General features: G+C 38.3%; 4 protein-coding genes across 22 annotated transcripts; 2 read left to right on the forward strand and 2 right to left on the reverse strand.

Annotated features, from left to right (window-relative positions):
- Nucleotides 1-111: 111 nt before the first annotated feature.
- LOC112284775 (SUN domain-containing protein 2) lies at nucleotides 112-3,341 on the reverse strand. The gene is made up of 3 exons (XM_024525000.3): nucleotides 2,233-3,341; nucleotides 1,321-1,905; nucleotides 112-941 (listed from the first exon to the last, which is right to left on the reverse strand). The coding sequence occupies exons 1-3, from the start codon at nucleotides 2,836-2,838 to the stop codon at nucleotides 645-647; spliced, it is 1,488 nt and encodes a 495-aa protein (XP_024380768.1). The 5' UTR covers nucleotides 2,839-3,341; the 3' UTR covers nucleotides 112-644.
- A 1,724-nt stretch (nucleotides 3,342-5,065) lies between these two features.
- On the forward strand, nucleotides 5,066-7,586 carry LOC112284814 (glutathione S-transferase TCHQD). 9 transcript variants are annotated; one of them, XM_073535231.2, is made up of 5 exons: nucleotides 5,066-5,201; nucleotides 5,527-5,553; nucleotides 5,774-5,881; nucleotides 6,237-6,370; nucleotides 6,485-7,430. In XM_073535231.2, the coding sequence occupies exons 2-5, from the start codon at nucleotides 5,530-5,532 to the stop codon at nucleotides 7,071-7,073; spliced, it is 855 nt and encodes a 284-aa protein (XP_073391332.1). In that variant the 5' UTR covers nucleotides 5,066-5,201; nucleotides 5,527-5,529; the 3' UTR covers nucleotides 7,074-7,430. The 9 variants fall into 9 exon arrangements, with proteins under 9 accessions (XP_073391332.1, XP_073391337.1, XP_073391331.1 ...); XM_073535236.2 differs by having other exon boundaries at nucleotides 5,774-5,846; nucleotides 6,223-6,370; XM_073535230.2 differs by lacking the exon at nucleotides 5,066-5,201 and having other exon boundaries at nucleotides 5,415-5,553.
- Nucleotides 6,173-10,813, reverse strand: LOC112284813 (uncharacterized). Of its 11 annotated transcripts, none has more exons than XR_016504066.1 (12): nucleotides 10,186-10,813; nucleotides 10,001-10,057; nucleotides 9,774-9,833; nucleotides 9,451-9,519; nucleotides 9,065-9,157; nucleotides 8,804-8,908; nucleotides 8,393-8,470; nucleotides 8,170-8,304; nucleotides 7,907-8,012; nucleotides 7,593-7,790; nucleotides 7,317-7,435; nucleotides 6,173-7,045 (listed from the first exon to the last, which is right to left on the reverse strand). XR_016504066.1 is itself a non-coding variant. In XM_024525074.3 (11 exons), the coding sequence occupies exons 1-10, from the start codon at nucleotides 10,402-10,404 to the stop codon at nucleotides 7,597-7,599; spliced, it is 1,140 nt and encodes a 379-aa protein (XP_024380842.1). In that variant the 5' UTR covers nucleotides 10,405-10,813; the 3' UTR covers nucleotides 6,173-7,045; nucleotides 7,593-7,596. The 11 variants fall into 11 exon arrangements, 7 of the variants coding, with proteins under 7 accessions (XP_024380842.1, XP_090107820.1, XP_024380841.1 ...); XR_016504065.1 differs by having other exon boundaries at nucleotides 8,393-8,482; XR_016504064.1 differs by having other exon boundaries at nucleotides 9,451-9,531.
- A 258-nt stretch (nucleotides 10,814-11,071) lies between these two features.
- Nucleotides 11,072-13,588, forward strand: LOC112284815 (gamma carbonic anhydrase 2, mitochondrial). Its single transcript, XM_024525083.2, has 5 exons — nucleotides 11,072-11,278; nucleotides 11,880-12,023; nucleotides 12,591-12,716; nucleotides 12,905-13,056; nucleotides 13,213-13,588. The coding sequence occupies exons 1-5, from the start codon at nucleotides 11,164-11,166 to the stop codon at nucleotides 13,480-13,482; spliced, it is 807 nt and encodes a 268-aa protein (XP_024380851.1). The 5' UTR covers nucleotides 11,072-11,163; the 3' UTR covers nucleotides 13,483-13,588.
- Nucleotides 13,589-19,361: the final 5,773 nt, after the last annotated feature.

Genomic DNA, 19,361 nt, shown 5'->3' on the forward strand with positions numbered 1-19,361 from the left:
CTCTTCGGCTAGGGGCTAAATGGAATGCGACAAAAAATATTCACGTGTTACATGATGTCAAATGTGGCACGGTTCTGTTTTTGCGAATTGAAAGCAACCATTCAACAACACTCACAGCATACTGATGGTTTCGATTATGATTCACAGTTTCTAAAGGTGCCACATCACAGCCTTGGAGAACTATCACTCTCATGGAAGCCTGTGAAGGATCAACGCCAATTCACAAAGCAACCGTGTTGCCCCACTGGGGGTTTAATCTCGAGAAGGACACATGGAATTTAATCCTCGAGACAGTGTTATCCTTATCGTACACATTCGGCATCAACCGTCTCGCTCTAATCAGTCGAGCCTTAAGAATTCTACAGCAAAGCAGCATCGTGGACAACTAGCCTAACTAAAGCGATGAGTCGAGGCTCGATTGACACGGGTAGCCACCATGCTCGTGTCACCGTAACTTGGTCGATGATGTAAAAACACGTTACCTCTGCTGCAGCAAAAGGCCAGTACCGCAAATGCTCCCTTGTCATCACAAGAAAACGCTTAGGAAATCCACTCCATCATCTGTTACCTTGGTAATCTTGAAAAATGTACTTGTACACATGACGAGAAAAACCTACAAGTGTTGTGACTTTGCATCAACTTCTTTATAGAGTTCCCTGAGGATCTACACCATGAACACGGACTCGGTATATACAAGTATGAAGGGTACTTCCGTAATTGGATAATACATGGAGTCGGACCATGTTTATCGGTTCATCACCAACATCTTCTTTAGAAAGATGAAACGTCTGAATATTGCTAGGGCCATCCGTTTTGTAAACAAACTGCCCTAGCAGCCTGTGCACTGGTGAAGGTTGAGCACTTCGATCAGCTGGTCGAGCCTCACGCCAACCATAGAGTTGGAACTCTTTAGGTGCGCTGGACAAATCGTAAGCCACACTCTGTAGCACACACGGTCATGTGTCAATATATGTTAATCAAGCTCGACATTTGTACTGCACAGAACCATATCAGCAGTCATCGTTTAAGTGCTTCATAACTACACTCGGGTGTAAGCCCATTAACTAGAAGAAACCTAAGTAATTTTACACTCCCACACTAATTGATATTCCCGTCCCATGTCTATGACCGCACACCGTACAAGTGAACCAAAATATACCCCAACTATCGTGGATACGGTCAACAAGCTCGACTCGATACGACATGATACCCGGATAAACCGACGATACAACCTACGCAAAACCCTCCGTCGCCATGGCAAAATTCTCACAACGTGGTAGCAAGACGTATCGTAAACAGAGGATTCTCGTAATGTCTTACCTTAGAGACATGCTCAAGAGTAACTGCATCAGGAAGAATGGCTGTCCGAAGAGAGATCTCCACAAAAACGTTACTTCCCTTCAAAGGCAAGCACTCGCCTGGTTCACCAAAACTGGGCTCTAGTACTTTCTGCGCTAGTGGATGCTTCCTAGCCTCCCCTGTAAGGATGCTGCTAAACACCATGCTGAACAACTGTCGACCTCGCCCCAGAAACACTCCCTCTGAATGATCCACTACACGTCCACCCCCACTGGCCAGAGCGTAGTCAGTCCGCCCGATTCCATCCGCAGCATGCTTCTCAACCTCACTCATCACTATTTTCCGTGCAATAGACCGGACGTCTTCTAGACTGAACGATTTACCGGTGCTATCAGAGGCACGGTGCTCCATGAACTTTTTCACAAGCTCAATGACTTCGTCACGATTCAATGGACCTCCGCCTTGATAGAGCCGGTCAACTTGGGCCTTCAAATCCTTCACTCCAGATTCCATTTCTGCCACTTGAGAGTCGAGTTTCTCTTTAAATTCGTTTCGTAAATCATTTGATCCTTTCTCGATTTTCATGTCAAGAACTTCTAGTTGTACCTACAAATACATAAATTGCACGCAACTGTATATTAAATAACCGCTTTTCCTGTTTAACCTGTGCAAAGCGAAGGATATTTCATTTTGAAACGCATACATCCGACATGCAGGAAAGATGGAGATCAAAACTACGAAAAATCCTTGAGAAACAAAAAGAGTGGCTCTGCATTGGCTCCACGATTTGAAGAAAATAACTCTTCTCCAGATGAAAACACCAGTCCGCGTAACAGGAAAAGAGGTGTAGAAACAAAAGACAAAGATGGATTGACTCCAACATTTCGAATTTCAGAAGAAAACAAAATAAGTACGAAGCGAGTATCGACTAACCTGTATCCATTTCGTTGTCTTGGTCATAAACTCCTCCAATTTCCCAACTTCATTAGAGGAAGCATACCACTCGGGTAGTGCTGCCTTGGGCCGAAGAGACCAAACAGCTGCCCCCACACCAACGGCCAGAAAAAGGAGTAAATAGGAGGGAGAAAATAAATGGCCCATCGTGGCCCATAGCGACGTCTTCTTCTTCACTTTGCCCTTCGGGATCGCGGGCTTCGATATCTTATGCTTTGAGGGCGAAGCTTTGTCGGACGCAGTGTCAACAACACATGAAGGTTTCTTTGTCGTAGGGGTCAGGGGAGGAGTATTATTTTCATGAGTCACACCAGCGGCTACGTCGTCGTCGTGTAAACCATTGGCGTCCCGAGTTGGAAATGCCATCGCAACCTCTTCCAAACTCGTTCTAGGCTCTCGAGCTCGTCTTGCACGCGTAACAGCAGAGGCGTGTGTAGCGGCAAGGAGGGGTGCTTCGGTGGCCTCTGACGCCACTTTCGACGCTGGCGTGGTCCTCTTCCGGGGCTTGGTGGCCACTCTCTCAGGCGCTGCACCCCCGGAGAGCGCATTACCGGTAGTAGTTGATGGTACAGTTGCCGCTGACATTTTGAGCTGTAACGCTCTTGACACAACCCTCCTAAAATTTGAATAAAAAAACTTTAAGCCAAAAGCTTGCAGAGATTGCCAATCCCAATCTCAGCTACCAAAACCAAGTGCAACACCTTCGCTAACCTAATGCCGTAACTACCCTCTCCCTGTCTTCCCCAATTTCAGAGCGCACTAAACCTACACGACTTTCAACCGCAGTCAATGCGGTTCACACACTCTCCTCCCAGGTACACCATTTCCTGGGTCATTCAACTTCGAAGCTCTCACATGAAACCCTACTGCAATCCCTCGCCCAATCTCCACACAAAAGCCTGCAACCTGCTTCGTCTTCCTCTCCTTCTTCCTCTTCTCCTTCTTCCTCTTCTCCTTCTTCTTCTTCTTCGTTCTTTCTTTCTTTCTTTCTTTCTTTCACCTGTCCTTGCCAAAGGCAGTTCCACTTCTCCACTTCCTCCGCGCAACCGATCCTCTCGGAATTCTCCGCAACGTTCAAACCCACCACTCGGCACCAGCACCCCCTCCCTTCCCCTCCGCCCCGGCTTCGCCCGCGGCTATAGAACCCGCATCTTGCTGCGGAATTCCGTGGGAATGGGCCATTGGACGGTTGTGGGCGAAGCCGGTGTCCATGTGTCCATGGACACCCCAAGCCCGTGTCTGTATGTGTATGTATTTCTTTTCTTTCTTTTATTTATTGAATGGGGTGTTGATTCTCTGGTTGAAGTCTTTGTAGTTGACACTGCGTCACTCTAACATTCTATCCGAAAGGGGGAAAATGATTTTTATTTGAGAGCCCCCAGATTGTCCATTCAGTTGTCATCCACTTATTTTCTATAGAGAAGTTTATTTTAATGTTTTTGTATGATTTCAAAAAAATAAACATGCCAACTTTTTAACTTCTTTCATTGTGGTCTGAACTTCTGGGTTGTGTCCAAAGAATGTGCCAAGCCTCTCTGTGGCGCTTCTCCATCTCTCTCTCTCTCACTCTCTCTCTGCGTCGCAAAACATGTGCGCTGTAACAGTTGCAGTTAACAGTTAAAATATAATCAATTTGACATGTTATAAAAAGTAAAATGCATTTACAGCAGAATAATGTGCTCACAAAATATTAATTGAAGAGTTTTTATATTTATTTGAGAATGTGAGAGATCACAACTTTTAAATCTTTTGAGAATTCCTAACACTAACTTTTAAATCATTAAAAAAAATAACACTAACTTTTAATTTGAAATGCTAAAATTTGGCATATTTTAACTTCTACAGTTTACCACATCATCAACACATATATATATATATATATATATATATACATGAAAATTATTACAGATTTTCTCTCGTGAAAATTTTGGTGATAAAATAAATTGGTTACTACTAAATCTTTTGAAAAACAAATTATAAATTTGTTCAAAGAGGATTAGGTCGTGACATGTGCAATACTTATTATTATGAATAAGTAATTAAGGTAAATAGGATTAAAAAACGAATTTAAAAAGTAGGAAACACAAATATATGTTTTTACAGTTATTAGAATAATAAAATAGAAAAGAAAAAGCGAAGGAGATAGGGTAAATTTGCATTTTATCATAGTAAAGAGGGTATAATCCTCTCTCCATGTACTTGGTGGGATGCCCAAATGTAACTGCCAAATCAATTGAACAATTCTGTACGACTTTGAAAAAACCATGTTGTCAATTTATCCATTGCTCAGCACAAAACAATTGCCCCAAGTATTTCATGAGTTAAAATTTCAACCTCTTTTCTACTTACTTTGTTGATCATCATTCTTCTATGATGTGATTGATATTAACTTACACATCACAAGTCACATCACTAACAGCATACAAACAACCATATGGACCATATTTTACAAACCAAAAATTTTATGAATATAACATGGTTGACATATGAATGAAACATACATCACAAAGGTTATGTGCATATATATCTATATATCTATATATATGTATGTATATTTACTTATTGTATGTAACAGTGTATTGTAAAAATAATAGTATTGTAACTAAACGATAAAAAGAAAAAGAAAAAGAAAACAAGAGACATAAAAATAAAAACAAACAAACAAATAAATAGATAAGACCGTTGCCTGACTACGAATGTTACACAAATAGTGCATCTAAGATGTTGACATATTGTGGATGAAATGGTTCGCAACATTTTTAGGGTTTGAAAAGAAATAGAATTTGCTCATTATGATGGATACCTTGTCGATGCGTTGGATTGCAGTAGATTGGTGGATGAGGTTAATCAATGTTGGTGGCGAGCAGTTTTTTTTTGCTACTTGGGTGACGATCTGTATCACTTGGTTCGATTGGTCTTCTTCATCGTAGAGCCAGAGATCGAAACAAGTATGGCTTGCAAGCGTCGCAATATGCCAGTCAATGAGCTTTATGATGGTTTGAATAAGGATGAGAATCCATGCAACTGCGTCAGATTCTCCAAGTCGTTAATGGATTCAGGAGACGTCACCTTTGTCGACCGCTTCTCCCCCTTTCGTCCCTCTTGCATCTTCGTAGCGTTCACAGGAGATAAATCAATTAGATATTAAAAATACAACAGGACTTGAACTCGCAGTCAGTCCGAGACTGCTCCAAATGTGATTGTGTACTCGCCGAGTTTTGTCACTGTTGTGCGCAACACTGACAGGTTTATTCTGTTCTGCTTCATTGACAGGTGATGAATTTAACGCAATTGCAAAAAGTAAGATGAACCCATCTATCGGATTGTTGACGTTCTGTTCGTTTATTTAATATATTGCATCGGAAGTCCCATTGTAGTAACAGCCATATCAATCTATCGAAAAAAATGATCATAGAATTTGGTAAATTGTGTAGATTCTTCTTAGCCTGCTTTAGGATTTCGTATGCGATCCAAGTCATTTCTTTAAGACGGGGCCGCAAAATGGATAGACATGATGCAGGAGCGGGTGACAAGTAGCTTCATTCGACTGAGCTATCATCTGTTGAATTGCTGCCACAACATCGGACCGCACTGTAATCCCTCTTTACCAATGCAACCAATTCACAGGGTAAGATCCTTCCCTGCATCCGTCCTGCACTAATTTAAATAGGAATGACTACTGCAATTGCCGAATGTTGCATTCGAACAATCAAGTTTGGACATTGGAGAGCGTGGTCGTTTGCAGGCTCTATGGCGATGAATATTGTAGTAGAAATACCCGAGTTCTACAATTACCCTCTTGCATTCAACCCAGCGAAAGTCAAACTTGCTTTAGAAGAGAAAAGCTTGACGGTAAGGACGGTAAATTTGCTCTGGAACCATAATTGAGAATTGATCTATTTAGGCAAACTGCAAGTAATTAAATGCAAGAAAGAGACGATGAATCCTCAGCATTCAGCAGTTCAACAGTGTTGCAAATGCAGTACACAGAGAAACATATCGACATCTTCAATGGCCAATCTCTAACGCCAGGCTACATGAGGCTAAACCCTCACGGCTGGAGCCCGACGCTAGTGACTAAGGAGGAGATACTCACCGAGTCTCTGGACATAGTCAAGTAAGTTATAAGTAGTTTGTGTAAGCTTGACTCACCAGCTCCTTCATCCCTATATTAATCTGCGGCCGTGATTCAGATTTGTCAAGTAGTGTTGGACGTTGCATTGATTAACAGGTGGGCGGATCGTCAGGGGTCGTCTCTCGGAGGTGATGCAGTAGACCGCACTTTTGTATCGGAGTGGCTGACCAAAGTAAATGCCTGGGACGGCAACCTCTTCGCCATGTTCAACAGCCCTGCCCGCGGGATGTTCAGGTACGTCACCAAGTTCAAAATCAAAACAGCTGAGTCGTATGCGCAACGGTTCCCCGACCTGGCAGATGTGTACAGGAAAAAGGTCGTCTCTATGAAACAAGTTCTACGGGAAGTAGACGATGCCGAAACAGTGAACGCCAACATGGCGCAGCTAGTGGCCCTGTTGGACGAGGCCGAGATGCGGCTGAGGAATTTCAAGTTTTTGGCAGGAAATCAATATTCCGTTGCAGATGTCATCTTCACGCCAGTAGTGTACCGCCTGTTTTCCACCAAAAAAGATCAAGAATACCTGAATTCACGCCCCCACATCCGGACATACTACCAGGACTTGAAAACCCGGTCCAGCTACAAGAAAGTGTTCGGCATTTCGGACACCAGCTTGGGAACCATGTGGGTAGTCTTGCCTGCGTTGCTCAAAGTTTTCTGGACAAATTTCACGAGGAGGTACTAGGAATCAGCTGATCAGGAGCCAATCGCAAGTGAAGTAAGCACTCTTAAATTGTCCATTGATAATGACACTGTAGAGTGTTTCTGATTTTTAAGTTGCAGCCTTGCTGAATCGCTCTCAAGTTTGCTGGTGGATACATTACACTGAAAGTCCAATCCAATGTGCGGTGGAGAGCACTGTAGAGAAGGTGTAATTCCCTCACTAGTTTTAGTCGGTAAGGACATAAACGGCAATAAGTGCAACAACCTTGAACATCATGGCTACTTGCGAGGCACCATAGTCAGTGCTGGATACCAACGGAGTCCAGCACATTGAGACGAGTTAAATCCACAGAAGAAATTCGATTCACGCCTAAACTCCTCCATCTGGTAACATATGCTAGAGTGAGCACTTATCCTGTTCTACATCATTTCCCTCAGGTACAATTACAATGAATACAGGTTGTACTTCAAATCCAGTTGTGGGTTTGATTGCAATTACAGAAGTCGTATGGAAATTTGAGATTCAGTCAAAGAAGTTTACGACTTTATTGTCGCGACTGCCAAGCCTTGGCTATTTTCCTCCCCACGTATCGAACTGTGTTCACACCTCCAGCGGCTAAAACTCCTGAAAGCACTTGCCTGAAACTTGAAGTCCGCACGATGCTGCTCACTGCCCGAGTGACTAATTTGGTGTGGCCCTCCTTGGAATTTACGACTGCCTCGGCAATAGCCATATTTGCTGCACGGAGAATTGATTTTAGAATGATCATCCACATTCAAGACAAAAAAACACAAAAACAAGTCTTTGTTCTGTTCTTATGTTAGCTATCGCCATGACATCTATGTTCTGCTCACCAAGTACGCTGGAATCATACTGAGTGCCTGTTTGCCGAGCTAGTCGTTGCATTACACAAGCAGGGAGTGAACTCAACAACTCATACTTTGTGGATATCCTATTAGCCTGCGCAGGACAAAGCAAGTTTGTTGAAAACTCTCAGAATTACGCTATCTGCGGGTAGAACAATGATTGTGCATGTATGCAAAACACTCTACGCGTGCGTTGCCCGAAGATATGGTTTACAAGTCTCTTATGAACAAATTGCGATGCAGACGCTAACCTGTTTAAATCTTGCCTTTAGATCAGGTGAAAATTGTGGTGGAGAATGCAGTATTTCCCGGGACGCATAAGTATTTATTGAATCTCTGTACAGTTCGTGAAATCGAGTGGAACTGCCCTGGACTATCTTCCGAACCTGTACGCAAAAACAGCGCATTAATATGATGTTGGTGTTGATCGTGAACAACAGGATACATGGATAAGACAGAAATTGAGATCTTTACCTTATGCCTGTCTTCAGCAAAAAGCATGCGCACATCACCCATGTACGAAAGTCCACATATAGTGGCATACAAATCCTCCTGCAAACACCACTTTCATAGACAGGCTGAACACCAATTTAACTGCAAATGACAGCAAGTTCCAACAGTAGAAATTACACAGCGACACGGTCGCTCATTTACATTGGGCACTGCTTGGGAACGCTATAGAGATCACCATTCACTTAGATTTCATATAAAACTAGATAATTTTAAGTTGAGTATTGATGTTCGCTTATTTCTAAAACTCAACAATCAAGAACTCTCCATTTATTGTTAACGTTGTCCAGTTCAAATTGCGACGAAGAATTCACAGTTCTATTGGATGTCAGTATGACGTGGCCTAGTTGGCAAACATGAAGCTTACTACGATACCTCAGTAAACTCGGTTGGCAGTAAAAGCAGAGCAGCTGTCAGGGCGGCTTGCAAATTCTTGCGGTTCATTTCTTCTCCATGAATCCGATCCACCAACAAACGCACCTGATATTATGTTCCACCGCAAGTATCAATCATTGCAGGAATACTAGCAAAAATAAGGGGGTTTCCTTCGCATCAAAAGAAGCGAGAGCAATAAGTTGACCTAATTATATGCTACAAGATCAAGTGACCCTTCTCCTTCATAATAAACCCACGCACCGGTTTCTGCAATCGTCCACCAATGTATAGTCTTTGCCATGTGTAAACATCCTTCACAAGATTATCAACACTGATCACTCCATACTTTATTTTCTGCATACAATTGTTCCATTCAGTTTAGACACGGTTACATTTGATTCTCAGCAGTAAATGCACTTACAACCAGATGTAAATCAAATTAAATTTAGTCCAACTAATAGAGCCAAATTCAGCAGGAAAGAATCAGTGTGTGACCACGGGTTTCAGGTTTAACGAGATCAGAACAAGAACAAACCCACCAGGTTGTCTTTTACGGGACAATATGTAACAGGTATGAACTAGAGACTAACAGAATTCTCGGAATATGTGCTAGGCAGGTACATATTCTCCAAAAGTCAGATGCGTACCTTTGTTTTCCACGGCACAAATGCATTAAAATGGACACCCGCTCCCATACTCTCAGCAACATTGCTCATCTGCGCATGACCCTTTCAGCCATCCATTAAAGGAACGCAGTTTCAATATATCACTGCTTTTCTCTTCTGATTACTGCGACTACTGCAACAGTTAAGAGGTGATAGTATTGCAATAACATTAGAAGAATTCTAGTTCCTATTATTAAGGCTTGCAACAGAAAATAAGAGTGTTCATTCGACTTAATAATATACATCGATCAACTGCACAGCAATGAAAATTCAATAACATTCAAACAGGGAATTTATGTACATACCGCTCTGCCACCAAACCAAGACAGCCATGAAGCGTAATGATGAGGATTTTTGTCCAAATTCTGCCCAATCGTCAAATACAGTCCCCACACTCAGCTTCCAGTCACTCGTGTGCTGAACCAGCTCCAAAATAACATATATATATATAAAAATTTGGGATAAAACAGTTCATGAATTTTTACTTTCAAAAATTAAAATTAAAAAGAAGAGAAAAACAATGCATTCTTGCCTTGGAATGCCAATCTGCCGGAGAAGAAACTCCCAAAATATAGTCAACCATTGGTGCCTAACCATACCATCCTCAACCATGGCATCACAACAATCAAATAGATGAAAAATTTAAAGAGCATCTGAGACTCTAATAAACTAATTAATTCGAATTTGCGTCTGAGACACGTTTTCTTGAATGCTTACATCAGTTGAACTCCCACGCGCATGCCGGGATTGAGCAAAAACTCCAGAGCCATAAGCAAAGGCAAATTCCACAGGGGGCATTGAATCCAGCGGAGCAATCAGATCCTGAAGCGGAACCACCTCCTCCATGTGATCCTTCTTTTCCCGAAGCATCTCTTGTGTAACCTTTTGGGAAGGATCATGACCTAATGCACCGTCGACCTCTAAGGCCTTCATCATAGCGATGTTTTTGACAAGGTTTTTATGACAATGTTAACTGGATACCTTTGCTTATCGCCACAATAAATCATATCAACCAACAGCAATCCATCATGTTTGGCTTCATTTCAAACAAGGAAACACCTCCGACGACGACAACACACACAGAGCTCTAATTCAACACCACCTCACCACACAGACGTGCATATTCCACCCATGCCCCTCTCCCGCTTGACAAAAACAGCCCTTAAAATTTGTTCCTCAACTTGCCATCACCAAAGAAGAGGAAAAAAATGGAGGCGACAACCATCAACTAATGCAGAATTCCTTTAAGAAAAAAGCAGATGGGATGGGGTTTTGAAGGAGTAGAAGGGTCGCTAGAGGGACGCAACTGCCGAATTTGTGCAGGGAAAGTAACAACAAGATTTGAATTCGCCATTTCTCTGCGACAAGGGGCGATCACCGCGGGATGGAGGAGCTCCGGCGAACGAGAAATCATGAACGAAGAACTCCGTCGTCTTCGACGGAGGACGAAGACTGAACGAAACTATACATGTGAAAAAAGACACACACAATAACATTCATCGAAAATACGGATGACATTCGTCGACTTGGACCCAAGCACCGGCTGGGTCCCCTAAGGCGAACTAAGAGCTAGTTAGTGGTTCGGTGCATTAGGGTTTGGACCGAGCTCGCCGATCTGGGGGTTGGATTTGCTGAGAGACGGAGAGGTAGGAGATTGTAGATTCGTCACAACACCATCGACAACTGCGAGGCACAATGGGGACACTGGGTCGAGTGGTCTTCTCTCTGGGCAAGGCTGCGCGCACCACCGGCCAAGCTCTAGATCGTCTCGGTTCACGCTTGCAAGGCGGCAACACGTTCAAAGATGAGGGTAAGAGATTCCCATGGCTAGGTCTCTGGATTGGATTCGAGATCTTGGATTGCAGGTGCGGCATTGATCGGGTGGGAGTCGGTGGTGGTAATTAGGGAATGGGTTGTTCCTCTTTTTAGTGCAGACTCGGAAGGTGATCCAGGTGTAGTTTGATTTTGCAAATGCGTGGCAAGTGGGTAGAGTGAGGCTTTAGAGGGTCTAGTTTACCGCTTCTTTCAATTGGTGTGTGGATTATGGCATTGGGGCTGAAACCAATTTCAGCTGAATTTCTTCATCGTTCCGTTGAGAGGGCAATTTTTAAAAAATATATATATAACTTTGCTCTTATGTGATCAGAACATGCCTTTCCCTAGGGCAACGTTCGTTAGTTCCTTCTTTGGTTAAACCATGGGAAAATGGGCATCCGATTCAAATCCAGTCTTTAGCATATGGGCCAGAGAGCTGGTCCACACTGTTCGTGAAGTGTTCGGGTTGCGGAATGTAACTTGTTTTATACTTGTATGTTTTTTTGTTATTATGTGAACTTTGCATGAGTTGGGTTAGGATACAGTTGACCTATACGTTTGATAACGCGTTTTGCTGCTACAAATATGATCTGCAGTTTCCAAGCATCAAACCGTTTTAAGCATATTTGACAAGAAGCCTGTCATTGAGGAATCCGCATTCGTGGCCCCCGGTGCTTCTGTTGTTGGTGAAGTGGAAATTGGAAAGCAGTCGTCAGTTTGGTACGGATGTGTTCTACGAGGTAAGAAGTTAATTCGTCCATCCTCCGTGTGTTTCTCAAGCTATGAGGCAGTATCACAAGGCTGAATCATTTTCAAACATCGTAGTTATCTTAGTGTCAGCATATACATGCGATACTATCCTTGAATGGAAAATGCTCACATTCTTGATTCGAAGATGTTAAATGGAGTTTTCAGAGGATGATAATGGTGGTGCCAGCTTCTGTGAACCTAGTATATCCTAGCAGAGCTGAACACGTGTGTATACCGTCGTTACACACTGCTTTAGATTTCAATCAGTGCTCATCTGCTAGAATCCTCATCTCATAGATTTGGCTCACACAGTGTTACTCTTGCTGGTTATCTGACAGATTACATGTAGCACACAGTTTATTTCTTAATATGACGTGAACTGTAAGTTAATTTCGTAGAGTCCTTAGTTCAAGAAGAAGAAAGCCGTATAATTTAGGTCCCTAACCATTCGAGACTGGGACTTTGTATGGTAGTTCCAGTCGTCTTAATGTGGGACATCATTCTCGCGTGTTGGTTTTCACCCCTTACCTACATACGAAGGTGTGACTATGTGGCAGGTGATGTTCATCATATCAAAGTGGGATCAGAGACGAATATTCAGGACAATACTGTAGTACATGTAGCCAAAACCAACGTAAGTGGCAATGTTGAGCCTACTGTAATCGGCAATAGGGTCACTATTGGTAAGTCAGCGTTCTACAAGTGCTTCTTATGCTTCCATGTACTTTTATATTTCCCACTTATGTGGTGTCTAGTTTGTAATCGGAGTAAAGTTGGTTTAAGCCTTCTTGTCTGCGCTGCTATATTTCTTTGAGGTGGAATTGACAGTTGGTAAGCATGCATCAATCACATTGTGTAAGTTGGCTTGCAGGGCACAATTCTGTACTTCATGCGTGTACTGTTGAGGACGAGTCGTTTGTTGGTATGGGCTCTACTATTCTAGACGGAGCTGTTGTGGAGAAAGGTGCCATGGTGGCGGCTGGTTCCGTAGTCACACAAAGGACTCGCGTTCCTTCTGGCCAGGTCAGTTAACCACCTTTTAATTATATTGGATTCGAAAATGACTCAGTGCACGAATGCGTCTGGATTCTTCATGTCGGAAGTCTCGAAATATTTTTTACTTTGAAAGTGGAAGATATCTGTGTAACTTCATGTGTGTGGATTATTTGATGATTATAGATATGGGCAGGAAGTCCTGCTAAGTTTTTGAGGGAGCTCACGGATGAGGAGCGATCATCCCTTTCAGAAAATGCCATTCTTTACATGGATTTGGCGGAAGTTCACGCTTCGGAGAATCGGAAAACTGCTGGAGAGATCGAGGCTGACAAGGCTCTGAGAAGAAAGTGGGAAATTCAGTCTGATGACTACGATTCCCACCTGGGTATCGTCCGCTCTAAGAGACCAGAGATTCATTTCCCCAACAAAATGATCTCCAAGGGTCCCCATTAATTTTGTCGTGTCAGTTATCATAGTTTTATTTGTTCTCTTCTCTTCGAGTGGAAGTGTTCCGTGGTCGTTAATAAAACTTTGACCCAAATGCGTACTTCCTTGATAATCGCTGGTGTTGGTTTGGAAAGGTTCCTAACTTCAGTGCCAGAAATGAATCTGTTTGTTACTAAATTGCATCCTTTTCGAGATCTAACCCAAATGGCTTTTTGTACAACAATATGATCAGGCGGAAGATAAGCAGCTCCTTTTCGTGTGAAGTTTTGTGTTTCTTTGACTGTGTTTTACGTCCTCGATTCGAATTACCCCCACTTGAATTCCTCACATCGCGAGGGATCGTTTATTCGGAGATATTATTTCAGTATTTTGTTACATGAAAACAGCATTGTTTACTTCTTGAATTTTTATACGTGTCTTAACACTTCATAACTTTTTTTGATGTATCTCAATTGTCTGTGTATGACCTTGCTTCGTGGCCGGATTTTCTCTCATTACACAATGTGAAGCAGAAGTGACATAGATGTGAAAATGGTGTATTTTGTTATGTGATACATAATGTTTTGAAATTAGGTTTCCTACGGGAGCGTTTGAATGTCACTTGTTTGATGTCACTTTTTTAAATGCAAATGTGTGCTGTGTGCAGAAATTGGAAATGAAATTGAGAATTTTAGGGTTTCAGTAAAAGTTGTAATCGCTTAATGCTTGTAGTGTTAGATACCTAAAGGAGGTGTAGAAGAGAAACAGATGTTTCATTTATATATGACTTATTTTGTTCACTTTGTGTATCTGTGAGGCACTTGTTTTCTACTTGTATATCCAATGAATTTGTTGTTGATGTTAATTGTTTTAAAACATGAGGTGTGTTAATTTAAAAACAATGTGGTTTTATGCCAACACTAAATTAAGTGAGTTATTTATTTATTATATATATATATATATATATATATATATATATATATTTTTATTCCCCTCTTTTGCTTGTTTTGGTAAAAATTGTGCAAAAATTTGTTGATTTAGATTATATTTGTAAGTCAAAATATCTAATTTTGCAATTAAATTATGTAGGAATTTTTGGGCAATTGTTAATTTTATGCTATTTAGCCCAATTTTTCTCATTCTTCTTAAACAATCTTTTTGACAATCTATTAAAATTTTTATTAATAAATTAAACTTGAATTTATCTTGTTGCATAATTGATATATATAATAGAATTAAGCTTCTACTTCATAAATAATTTAGTTAACAAAATTGTTACCATAGAAATAAATCCTATTTGTGCTATCCTTCATAAAGTAGGGCAATTATTACTTGTACAACAATAATCACATATTTTGTTTGTACATAGTTAGTTACAAATAATTTGCTTTCAAGCTTTTGCATTTTGTATATTTTATACAAAGTAGCCATCTACTATTTGTGAATGCATCTTTTGAAGGACTTGTCTAACTCTAGTAGGTTGTAATATATATTATAAAAGTAAGTATATACATTAAAAATATATATTATTTTACATAAATAAAATAAAATTAGAATAATTATTTAGGATAGTTTCTAATTTTTGGCTTTGGTGACATTTATAAGATGTTTATTCTAGTTCAAAGTAATATAAATACTTTTACAAGTTATTTTTTATTAGCTTGTCATGCTTTTATTTTATTACAAGAATTAAAATTAAATTTTTTTTAGATAGTTAATAATTTTTTTTAGTAATTAAATATTTTTAGCTAATTATTATATTTTATATTTTATATTCTTTGATAATAAAAAAATATATTTAATACCTTAATTAAAAAAATAAAATAGATGGTGGTTAAGATATTTGAATTTTATTGCATAATAATTTTGTCTTGGAATTAGTGGTTATATTGATTCTAAATCAAATCTAATTTTAACCACCCTAAAATACATGTAATATTACTAAGTCTTAGGAATTGTTATATTGATATTATATAACATTTTCATTTATAATCTAATACAATTAAAATATGATACCACTTTTTGTTAAGTATTTAACCAAAAAGTAATTCTATTAAAAAATAAGACAAATTTTAAAAATACTAAATTTGTTTTGCAAATATAACCAATAATGATGATCAAACTTGATTTTTTTACTTGTGATGAGATCTTGGAGTATCTTGTGATATTTCAAAATATTACTTGATACTTCACCAAATTACCCACTTTATAAAGTGGATGATTTTAAAATCGAAATATCAAAAGAGAGACAAATGAAATGTCAAAAACCTTGTCGCTTGCCTCAAAACTCTTCTATCTTTGATTCCATACCACATTGCTAATTTACTATGCCTTTGCGCTTCAAAAAAATAGCAAATCCTAATCATCTTTGATTCCATACTATACTACAACTTCACCTTGCTTCTATGCTTTGAAAAATAGCAAATCCTAAACCTCTTTGATTCCATTTCACATTGCAATGTTACCATGCTATGGCACTCCAAAAAATAGCAGATCCTCCAAGATTTAGAAATGTTGACCACTTTTGTAATTGATGAGGAATTTGATGAATTGTTTGAAGAATAATACTAAGAAATTGACAACAAGTTTCAAGACGACTTCTTTGAATTCAATGATGTAGACAAACTTGAAGTGGTTCACAAAGCAATTAACAACTTTAATTTGATGCTTACTCAAAATATTATATCCAAATCATGCAATTGAGTTTTGAATTATTTTATGAATGAATCTGATAGCTAGTTTTGCCAAACGGCAAGAACAATGCGGCAAGGCTTTTAGATGGTGCTTTCAACCATCAAAGACCACCCCATTTTTAAAAACAATAACCATTATTCACAAACTAATATTACTTGGCAATTGGCAATAGTACTCAAGCATCTTAGATCAAATAAGAATAGAGCTATTATTAGAAGATTGAAAAGAGCCTAAGATGTTGGCAATAATAGAATGTGTCTCTTTACAAATTATGTGATTTAAGCCATTCTTTTATTCAAAGAGCAATATTTACAGTGGCCAAATATTGCCCAAAGGCTTCAAATTAGCCAATCTTTTAGTCTTTTATGGTTTGAACATTGTATTGGACTTATCAATAGGACACAATTCTCCTTGAGTTAGCTCTCTAAAAATGACAAAGATGCATTTTTTGATAAGAAGAAGAAATATTGAGTCAATGCACAAGTTGTTTATGACTTTGATTATTGTATCATTGGTCTAATCATTGATTGGCCTAGATCTTGTGCAAATACAATAGTATTTAAGAAGATGGGGATATTCAAAAATCCCAAAAAAATACTTTGATCTTGGATAGTACTTGCTAGTAGATTTGGCCTCTAATATGAGTTAGACAGTTATTCGTAGCTATAAGTCTCTAGCCACCAAATGGTTGATCAACAAGGAATTCAATTATTATTTGGCTAAAGTGAGGATTATAAATAAACATTACATTGGAATTCTAAAAGAAATATGGACTTTACTCAAAGAAATCCATATCCAATTGAATTAAACAATAGATATGAATTTTATTGTAGATTGGATTTTTGCTTGTTATATTTTGCATAACATGTTTGCCAATTTGGGTAATGTATGGATGGCTAAATTTACTAGGATTAGCTAAAAGCCATCAAAAAAATTTGTTGATATGTTGAAATGGGCGATTCTCTTTTAAAAAAAATAGATTGGAACAAAGTTGCAGTATACAATTATACATTGGATGTTTTACTAATACATAATTGAGATTAATAGATTTCCATTAGGTTTAGGATTTAGGATCTTGAGCTATCAAAATTAATTATATGAAGTATTCTTTGAATATTGTTTAAGTAAAAAAAATAAAATAATGCATTGTGGCTTTTATCTATCGCTCTTCATCAGGTTTGCAATACACTATTCCAAAATACCTTCTCTTGTCTTATAGATTCTACAGGGTGATGTGAAATAAAAGACATTGCAATGAAGTGTAAATGTAATTACTAGCCTTTAATGGAAGCAACTTTGTCATAGGAATATGTTCCAACTTACTTTGTCATAGATCAAGGCTTCTATATCAGAAGAGAGTTCAAGGAATAGCACCAATTTTTTTAGACAAGATTTGTAGTTTGTATTAGTAACTTCATTGCATAGAGGAACAATAAAATTTTATGCAATTCAAAAAGTTTTGACTCCTAAGATATATCTCACTTAGGCAGATTGCGTTCTTCAAGTGTTTAATTTTAGTAGAGTCAAATTCTAGTTTTTTAAGTCTTTGTAGCAAGAATAGTTATTTCTTAAGCCAAGTAAGTTAGTTTAAATCTAGCCATAATAGAATCACAAGGATTCCATTTTTATTTATTTATTTTTTAATTTTGGATTTTATACAAGAAAGTCTCTAAGTGCCATAATTTTATAAGATTGATAATATTGTAAGATTTGTTAGTTTGTAAGATCAATTATTTTGTAAGAAATAAAATATAATAAAATATAAGAATTTTATAAGACTAATTTTTTTGTAAGAAATGCAATATATTATTTCAATTTATATGATAGAATCTATCAAGTTTTCTTTTCTTATGTAGCAACTTACAAGGATGCCACCTCAAAAATCCAATGCTTCTAAAACCTCACATTCTAGGCTTTCTCAACTCTCTCCATACTAATCTAGTGCAATCAAATCTAGGCCAACACAACAAGTTTTAGCATTGACAATAGTGCAACCTTGTAATACAAATCTTAAAATTTAAGACATGAAATGTAAACTATAATTGAAGTCATAAACTAATTTTTTATTTATATATTTTTTTTACGAGGGCTATAACTTGTTCTATTTTCTACATATTTTATCCTTGAATTAATTGAAACTAGATTAGATTAAAGAACTTGTCTTTTCTATTACGTTTTTAAATCACTTCTTTTTCTTCTTGTTCTACAATAAATTTCTCTCTTTCAAATGTCATCTTTTTTTTTTTTTATAATCTCCTTCATTTCCAATTCTTTTTTTAAACAAGCCTCAATTATCTCATTATCTTATTTAAGTAGAGGCAAGCATTCTATCATTATAATAATTTTTAATTCCAATGACTTTGCAAATGTATTGGCTATTGTACAACACTCCTTCAAATATTTTCTTTCTCACTCCAAAACAAGTAGATGACTCCTCTTATTTGGGGTGAAGGTGATGGTGTTGCCAAGTAATGGACATCTTACAAAAGGCAATGCTAGTAAAATAGAAGGAAACTAGGGAGAAATAGAAGGGAGTAAGAAATTATGCTCCACCTTATACATCCTTCTCTAATTTATCAAATTTGTTTTGTAGTAAAGCCTCCCAAGCATCCTCAAGTAGTAATTCTTCAAGTAGTAAATTCAAATTGACCAACAAACTTCATAAATTGATCATTGATATTACCATAGAATCTTGCAATGGCATTAGTAATATTAAATCTATTATCATGGTAGAGTTTTTCTTGCACAAAGACATCATATTTGGCCTCATTTTGTATGAAGCATATATCTTTTTTTTAAGTAGACATATGTCTTTAAACTTTGCAACCATTATGCATATACCTCACTTCCAATTTTTATCATAGATCACATTGCCAATAGCAATTGATTAGTCATATGTAGCTATAAATTTTGCCTTAAAAATATATAGTCAATTCAGCATATTGACCAAAAAAAAAGTTTAATTTGCCCTTTGATGTATTATTCACCTGAATAGCCAATTGCACTAAAGCTTTAGCCTTGATTTTTTTTCTTCCCACATACCTTTGTCTTGCTCAAATTGTCCAACTTTTAAAATTTTGTTTAATCTTCTAGCTAGTTGACCATTGATGCATATCCATTTATTCCAAAATGACCTCCTTTGCCACTATCTATAAGGATTGGATACTTCTTCAGAGACATAATAAATAGTACAAAAGAGGAAAAAAGATGGA

The sequence above is a fragment of the Physcomitrium patens genome, chromosome 7 (genome assembly GCF_059467195.1).
Source record: "Physcomitrium patens ecotype Gransden chromosome 7, ASM5946719v1, whole genome shotgun sequence".
Classification (NCBI taxonomy): Eukaryota; Viridiplantae; Streptophyta; class Bryopsida; order Funariales; family Funariaceae; genus Physcomitrium; species Physcomitrium patens.